This window comes from Pituophis catenifer, unplaced genomic scaffold (genome assembly GCF_029215685.1).
Source record: "Pituophis catenifer annectens isolate HBS135680 unplaced genomic scaffold, rPitCat1.0.hap2 SCAF_5, whole genome shotgun sequence".
Classification (NCBI taxonomy): domain Eukaryota; kingdom Metazoa; phylum Chordata; class Lepidosauria; order Squamata; family Colubridae; genus Pituophis; species Pituophis catenifer.
The window spans coordinates 52,288,646-52,297,639 of record NW_027256885.1 but is presented as its reverse complement, the minus strand read 5'-3'; the positions used below and the strand labels follow the sequence as shown (position 1 = coordinate 52,297,639).

Sequence of the window (8,994 nt, the reverse complement as noted above, 5' to 3'; positions counted from 1 at the left end):
TCTTCATCTTCTGAAGGTCCTCAGTAAACATGGGATCCATCTGGGATTGGCCATCAGAGGGAGGCCTCTTGGGGCAGTCCCATCAAGTGCCTGGGTTGCTTTTTCCAGTGGCTAACAAGTTGCTCAACAGAATTGCTCACAAGATCACATGCAATGGTGAAATCCAATTTTTTTTACTACCGGTTCTGTGGGTGTGGCTTGGTGGGCGTGGCTTGGTGGGGCCAGCCAGAGGTGGTATTTGCCAGTTCTCCAAAATACTCAAAATTTCCGCTACCGGTTCTCCGAACTGCTCAAAATTTCCACTACCGGTTCTCTAGAACCTGTCAGAACCTGCTGGATTTCACCCCTGATCACATGTTGCCTGAATTCTTTGGAAGAATATCAGAGATTTCTAACATTTATTTCAAAGATGTTTTTTCTCTAAGAACTTAATTTCTCAGTATGAATCTAGTTCTTTGACTAGGAAAAGGTATTATCAGATACTGCATGCTATACTGTACTCCAATTACTGAAACATTCAAAGATTCACATACTTTCTAGTAGTTAATTTCATACTTTTGGGTAAGAGACAGTTTTGATAGGTTTTCTGTGATTATTCATTAGTTTGGGTCTGCATTTCTAATCAGTAAATCATCTTTAAAAAAAAGAAAGCATTCAGGTACCATCTTTACCCAAAAGGAAGATAATACGGAATTTAGGGTACATCAGGCACCCCTCCCACAAATGAAGGTTAAAAAGAAAAACCCTCAGCAGTTTCCATTATGTATCCCTAGCAAATCTATAGCAATCTTTAAAGTTAAATTATTGGGGGGAAATGCTAACTTTCTTGGCAGATTAATAAAGTATACCATCCAGGTTCTAATTTACACATTCTTCAACGAAGCAAATTAAACACACATGCAGACTATTGAGAATAGTTCCAAATGGCTTCTGGTGGCACTGCAGGCGTTGGAAGACATTCCTTTGGGACTGTCAGCCTCGTGATCTCGTAAAACTGCCAAGACAGCGTAAATCTGCTGCCTAGCCGTTTGGAAACTTTCCCCTCGAGAGAAGAGGGGGAGGTGAGCAGCTGGGCGAAGGTAGAGCTCCCCAAAAGCCCCAGGAATAATTCTGGTGCTTGGAGGGTGAGAGCTCCCTAGAAGCCTGACAGAGCTCCGAATCCGGGACTCTTCTGCTTTTAAGCAGAACAAGATGCTGCAACCACCCCTGCAATCAACAATTAACAGTGAATTCAAAAGCAGGCAGAGCAAAGGCAGGAGTTACAGGAATCGCAAGTACTGAACTTTAACTCTGTATCTATATCCGGATAGTGTTTCGAACATCAATACTGTGGGTATACCAATACTGTGGGTGGGAGGGGCAGATACGGTGGGAGCAGGGGGCCATATCATGTTAGGGGAGCGCGTGCTCGCTGTCTATGAGCAGTAGCGTGCTCCGGCCCCCAAGCCTCCACTCGTTCCCCAGGTTGCACAGACCCTCAGGGCCCAGGCCTTTGGCTGATCTTGTGCAATGCCAGGTAAATAAAGCCCCCCTCATTTGTGATCTTGTTCAGGAGGGGGGAGCGGACCTGGCAGGTATTACGGAGACCTGGTTGGGCTAGGAGGGGGGGTTCCCCTCGTTGAAATGTGCCCACCAGGTTTCCATGCATTTCATCAGCCGAGGTCACAGGGGTGGGGCGGGGGGGGTAGCGGTTATTATTAAAGAAGGTCTTAGACCGAGGGAGGCCACTGTTCCTCAGACGGCCGGCTGTGAGTCCCTCCTTGTGAAGTGGGGTCATGGGGTGAAGATGGGTTTGCTGATCACGTACCTGGCTCCCTGCCACGTGGCAGCAGCCCTGCCCGAGCTACTCAACGTCATCGCCGCGGTGGCGGTTAACACCCCTAGATTTATGGTCATGGGGGATTTCAACCTGCCGTCCACGGGTGAGGCGTCTGAGGTGGCTCGGGAGTTCATGGCTTCCATGACAGCTATGGACCTGACCCAGTTAATTCATGGCCCTACCCACATGGGGGGAAACACGCTGGACCTGGTTTTTGTCTCTGGACAGTGGTTGAGTGATCTTGAAATAGGGGATATAGTCACCGAGCCCTTGTCATGGTCGGATCACTCTCTCCTTTGCCTTGACCTTCGAACCGCTGCACCCCGCCGCAGGGAGGCGGAGCCGGTAAAATGGTTCCGCCCCAGGTGCCTGATGGAGCCTGATAGGTTCCAGACGGAGCTTGGGCCATTCCCTGAGGCTCTGGCACACGCCTCGACTGGAGACCTAGTGGCCACCTGGGATAGGGCGGCCGCTGGAGCTCTGGATCGGGTCGTGCCTTTGCGGCCTCTGACCTGGCACCGATCTCATCTGGCTCCTTGGTTTATGGAGGAGCTAAGAGAGATGAAGCGCCAGAAAAGACACCTAGAGAGCAGTTGGAGGGCCAGCCTTTCTGAATCCGACAGGACACTGGTAAGATCTCATATTAAGAATTACCTAGTGGCGATAAAAGCAGCAAAATGTAATTATATTGCTGCTCTTATTGCATCATCAGATAACCACCCAGCCGCCCTGTTTAGGGTGACCCGCTCCCTGCTCCACCAGGGAGCGCGGGAGGACCCCTTGGAGGGTAGAGCTGAGGACTTTGTATAGTATCTGTATGACAAAATCACTCAGATTTGGGAAGACCTGGACTCTGACTGGGTAGTTTCAGGGGGGATGACTGAGGCAGGTCTTGAGAATGTTTTCTGGGATGAGTTTGATCCTGTGACTCCTGAGGACGTGGACAGGATTCTGGGCAGACTGAATGCGACCACATGTTTGTTGGACCAGTGTCCCTCCTGGTTAGTGCTGGCTTCCCAGGAGGTGACGCGAGGCACAATAAATGCTTCATTGGGTGAGGGTGACTTCCCCGCCGCCTTGAAAGAGGCGGTGGTGAGGCCTCTCCTCAAGAATCCTTCCCTGGACCCGGCAGTGTTGGCAAATTATCGTCTGGTCTCCAACCTTCGCTTTGTGGTGAAGGTTGTTGAGAGTGTGGTTGCGCGACAGCTCCCCCAGCACCTGGATGAAACAACGTATCTGGATCCATTCCAGTCGGGCTTCAGGCCTGGGTACAGCACAGAAACGGCATTGGTCGCGTTGGTTGATGATCTCTCTCTCTTTTTTTTTTTGTTGGCATTGTTCTCTTTTATTAAACATTAAGAGGTCAGGATATCAAAGTGGACTTGGAGTAAGTAAACAAAATATTTTAAAAAAATAGTGAACTTGAACCCTGAAGTATGAAAAATGCCCAGTTTTTCATGTGATTTACTGAACACAGTGTGTTAAAGCACGGGAAAATTCAAACGGATGGCTCAAAGACTGGCATGTTGAGCCAGAAATGTTCTTATTCTCTGTAGAAGTTCTTTCTTTACACTATCAGGCACCAAAGCTCTGCCTTTTGGAGTAATTTCAGCCACCAAATCATCAACTGTAACATGTTCTAGCCCTTTCTCTTTGATGACATCTTTGCAGTGTGCTTTTAGCTGATCTTTCCAACCACATTCAATTAATTTGGCTCTCAGTAGTTCTTTAAGGCGTTCTCGTTCTCCTGTTTCAATTAACTTTTGATTAATAGTTGCTCTCATTTGTGCATCTTTGTTCATTTTTCCCTCCTGCGTGCAAGTAGACCAGATTTGCTTCCTCCATGAGCTCAGTCTCCGAGGAGACCCAGTTCAACGGAGCCTCGAACTCGCGACAAGACCAACTCTCCCCGGGTTGCCCAAGACTTTACCCAACTAAAGAGCTTGGTTGATGATCTCTGTAGGGCTCGGGACAGGGGTTGCTCCTCTGTCCTGGTCCTATTAGATCTCTCAGTGGCTTTTGATACCATCGACCATGGTATCATGCTGCACCGGTTGGAAGAGTTAGGGGTGGGGGGCACTGTGTTGCGGTGGTTCTCCTCATTTCTCTCTGACCGGTTGCAGTCTGTGTTGGCAGGGGGGCAGAGGTCGACCCCGAGGCCCCTCATATGTGGGGTGCCACAAGGGTCGGTCCTCTCGCCCCTTTTGTTCAACATTTATGTAAAGCCGCTGGGTGAGATCATCCGTGGTTTCGGGGTGAAGTACCACCAGTACGCTGACGACACTCAGCTGTACATCTCCACCCCGGACCACCCCAACGATGCCCTTGAAGTGATGTCCCGGTGCCTGGAGGCCATGCGGATCTGGATGGGGAGAAACAGGCTCAGGCTCAACCCATCCAAGACTGAGTGGCTGTGGTTTGCGACATCCTGATATAGTCAGTTGGCGCCATCACTGACTATTGGGGGCAAATCGCTGGCCCCCACGGAGAGGGCTCGCAACTTGGGCGTCCTCCTGGATTCATGGCTGTCTTTAGAAGAGCATTTGACAGCCGTGACCAGGAGGATTTTTCATCAGGTTCGCCTGATTCGCCAGTTGCGTCCCTTTCTGGATAGGGACTCCTTACTCACGGTCACTCATGCCCTAGTCACTTCCCGCCTGGACTATTGCAACAGTCTCTACATGGGGCTCCCCTTGAGGAGCACCCGGAGGCTCCAACTGGCACAGAGTGCGGCCGCGCGGGTGGTTATGGGAGCGACATGGCGTTCCCATGTAAAACCTCTCCTGTGCGAGCTGCACTGGCTCCCGGTGATCTTCCGGGTGCGCTTCAAGGTTTTGGTTACCACCTTTAGAGCGCTCCATGGCTTAGGACCTGGTTACTTACGGGACCGCCTGCTGCCACCAATAGCCTCCCACCAGCCAGTACGCTCTCATAGAGAGGGGCTCCTCCGGGTGCCGTTGGCCAAACAATGTCGACTGGTGGCCCCCAGGGGGAGAGCCTTCTCTGTGGGGGCACCTACTATCTGGAATGAGCTCCCCCCGGAGATACGGAGGATCCCGGATCTGTGCACCTTCCGCTGTGCTCTTAAGACCTTTTTATTCCATCAGGCCGGCCTGGCCTAATCTTTTCCCTTTTTCCCTTTTTAAAATTTAAATTTTAATCTGTTTTAAATTATTGGGATGTTTTAAATCTGTCTTGGGCCAAAATTGTTTAATTCGGTTTTACTTTGCTTTTAAATTTTGTATTTATGTGTTTTATCTGTGGCTGTTCACCGCCCTGAGTCCTTCGGGAGTGGGGCGGTATATAAATCAAATAAAATCTAAATCTAATCTAAATCTAAATCTATACTTCTTCCTTCTGAGGCTATTTTTTAAAACAAAGAGGAAAGGAAATGGCGCTGGTGTCAGGTTTCGGTGTCGTCTTCAAATAAATTGCATTTCCAAACAAATAGTCTTTGATGAAATCTTTCATTTATTAAGCACGACAATCTGTCCCCAATTATGTCGCAGCCAACACTGACTTCCTGACCCCAAACCTTCCCTTTCCATTCCCCAATTCTCTGTGTCTCATTGGCCATCTTCCAAATCACTCTCCCCATATCTACTACTTCAGCTCCCAGGAATGTCCCCCCTCCCATCTCATCTCCTAGGGGATATTATCTTCAGGGAAAATAAGTAGGTGAAAAGTCAAGCGTCCTCTTGCCAGCTGCCCCCTCTTCTCCTCCTTATGTCAGCACTGGAACGAATGTAGTTTGGAGTGCTGACAGCCGGAACTCTAGAAGGGTGTGAAAACGAAAGTTAAGAGGAAAGTGTTTGTTAACATTGACAGCCCCGTTTAAAATTAATGGACCTTGGCTTAAAAGAATTAAGACTTCAGGATTAAAGAATACAGTATTGACTTTTAACAAATTATAATATCTACTAAGGATTGGGAATTAATTGGACTTATTGGACTTATTGATTTGGCTGTTGTAAAAGTGCAATTTGAAAATTAAAAAATGGCCTCAAAGTAAATAAAAATTGGAGTTACTAAAAGTGCTGGGGCATCACCAGCTCAATCACCAGCTCAATCATCTAAACTGCAATCTTTGTTAGCCCCAGCGGATACACAATTATTGACACTAGAAGACCTTCAGGAGGCTTTAAAGGTGCAAGCCTCTGTTCTAGAAGGAAAAATTACATCCGTTTTTGAGGAAAAAATTAAAGACGTGTCTGTGGAGATGGCTGAAATTAAGGAAGTAATCCAAACTCGAAATAAAGAAATAAGAGAAGACATTGTTTTGGCGCTTCAGGGTCTGGCAGGTCATGTTGAATCGTTGGAGGAAAGGGTGGAAGAAATTAATCAGTCTAATGTGAATTTGGAGAATAAAATGGGCGAGGTTCAAACTAAGATGGAAAAGGCAGACGCAGAAGTTACAATGATACAATATAGAGCAATGGAGTTTGCCCTGAGAGTAAGAGGTCTGAGAGAAAATAATCAAGAGAACCTGAGAGAGATTTTTGCAGAAGCTTTTGCACAGTTAACTGGAGACTCAAAGGCAGAGTTTGAATGGCAAATAGATAAAAACTAACTCATGGGTTGCCAGACAGAGACAATTACCAAGAGATATTGTAATTTACTTTACTACAAGGAGGATACGAAATGAAATCTTACAAGCTTCTTACAAAAATAAACTCCAAGTGGCAGGACAGGAGGTTTTAGTACTGAAAGAAATTCCCCCAAAAATGTTGAGAACTAGAAAGGATTATGCATTTCTAGTTGAAGAACTCAGAAAACGCCAGATGCAGTACAGATGGGAGGTTCCAGCTGGATTAGTGGTGAACTACTCAGGAGAAAGATATCGTCTTAATACAGTTTGGAAGGCTAGAGATTTTTACATCAATGTACTAAAGGCTGGACGCCCACCATCCCCAGAAGTTAGAAGAAGAAAAGAAGCAGAGGAGGCAAGAAAGGGGGAGAAGGAAGGTATGCAGGCACAAGTCCAAGGAGGGGCTTTGATTACGCAAGAAGATTTATTGCAACTTTCGGGTACTGTTCAAGCTTTGGAATTATCTGAAAAAATAGAAGGACCAAAGGATCAAAGACAAACTCAAGCGGCAGCCAACGTAAAGAACAAGAATTAAAGGCACAGCAAACTCAGATAATAATTCAAGAAACTACAAATACAGAAGCAGTGGGAGGAGCTGGCACTCAAAAAGCTTCAGGGGTCCAAGAATGGCAATTAGATTCTTAACATGGAATGTTAATAGCTTAAATTCACCGCAGAAGAGAAAGAAAATATTTCATTATCTGAAACAGTTTAAAAATGATGTAATTTGTTTGCAAGAAACACATATTAGAACAAGAAACCAAAAATATTTGATAAATGCAAGATTGGGAACACACTTTGTTGCATCTGCTCCAGAGAAGAAAAATAGTATAGTAATATATTTAAGGAAAGACTTAATCGCTAAATCAATTGAAGTAGATGCTTAAGGAAGATATATAGCAATTGAACTTTTAATAGAAGGGAAGAAAATACTTTTAATTGGCGTATATGCACCTAATCAACAACAAGAGAAATTTTATAAGCTTCTGCATACCAAATTAATACAATGGGATTATAAATCGTGTATATTATTGGGTGACTGGAATGGAGTAGTGGATACCCAAAAAGATAAGAAAGGGCTCTTGTCAAACATCCAAACGCGTGCTAGACTGCCTAAATCCTTTTTTGACATGATGGATGGTATGGAGTTGAGAGATATTTGGCGAGAACGGAACGTTAAAGAACAAGATTTTACATTTTTCTCTGATAGGCACCAGTCCTTTTCTAGAAATGATTTCATATTAATTACTAATGATTTTCTTTCTAGGGTGAAGAAGACGAAGATATGTCCAAGAATTTTAACAGACCATAGCCCGGTTTGGATGGAATTGGAATATGGAAAGGGTTCCAGGAGGTCTTGGTGGTTAAATGAAAATCTATTTAGATATGAGGAAAATGTGAAAGAATGTAAAAAATTAATGAAATAATTTTTTGTTATGAATATGCATAAGGGTACACCCATGGAAATGGTTTGGGATGCAAGCAAAGCATACATGAGAGGTGTTTTAATATATTTGAACAATACATATAGACGTAGACAGGTGAAAAAACGGATGGAATTAGAAGAGGAAATAAAAAAGAAAGAGCAGGCATTAATATTAAATCCAGCAGATAAGAAAATAAAAGAAGCAATTATCTTATTGCGAGGGCAGTTTAAGATATTGATGTCAGATCAGGTAGCAACTAATTTACAATATGCTAAACACAATACTTTTTGCAATGCGAATAAACCAGGTAGAATAAACCAGGCTTCCGGCCTGGGCACAGCACGGAAACGGCATTGGTCGCGTTGGTGGATGATCTCTGGAGGGCTCGGGATAGGGGTTGCTCCTCTATCCTGGTCCTGTTAGATCTCTCAGCGGCTTTTGATACCATCGACCATGGTATCATGTTGCACCAGTTGGCGGGGTTGGGGGTGGGGGGCACCATTCTGCGGTGGTTCTCCTCCTACCTCTCTGACCGGTCGCAATCTGTGTTGACAGGGGGGCAGCGGTCGACCCCGAGGCACCTTGCTTGTGGGGTGCCACAAGGGTCGGTCCTCTCGCCCCTTCTGTTCAACATTTATGTGAAGCCGCTGGGCGAGATCATCCGTGGCTTTGGGGTGGAGTTCCATCAGTACGCTGACGACACTCAGCTGTACATCTCCACCCCAGGCCACCCCAACGATGCCCTTGAAGTGATGTCCCAGTGCCTGGAGGCCGTGCGGGCCTGGATGGGGAGAAACAGGCTCCGACTCAACCCTTACAAGACCGAGTGGCTGTGGCTTCCGGCGTCCCGATATAGCCAGCTGGTGCCATCGCTGGCTATTGGGGGCGAATCATTGGCCCCCACGGAGAGGGCTCGCAACTTAGGCGTCCTCCTGGATGCATGGCTGTCTTTAGAAGAGCATATGACAGCCATGGCCAGGGGGGCTTTCTATCAGGTTCGCCTGATACGCCAGTTGCGTCCCTTTCTGGATCGGGACTCCCTACGCACGGTCACTCAAGCACTCGTCACTTCCCGCCTGGACTACTGCAATACTCTCTACATGGGGCTCCCCTTGGGGTGCACCCGGAGGCTGCAGTTGGTCCAGAATGCGGCCGCGTGG

The 8,994-nt window shown here is 46.6% G+C and overlaps 1 protein-coding gene across 1 annotated transcript; it reads right to left on the bottom strand.

Annotated features, from left to right (window-relative positions):
• Nucleotides 1–3,246: 3,246 nt before the first annotated feature.
• Nucleotides 3,247–3,650, bottom strand: LOC139317439 (transcription and mRNA export factor ENY2). Its single transcript, XM_070944501.1, has one exon. The coding sequence runs from the start codon at nt 3,619–3,621 to the stop codon at nt 3,331–3,333; it is 291 nt and encodes a 96-aa protein (XP_070800602.1). The 5' UTR covers nt 3,622–3,650; the 3' UTR covers nt 3,247–3,330.
• Between the last annotated feature and the right edge of the window lie 5,344 nt (nt 3,651–8,994).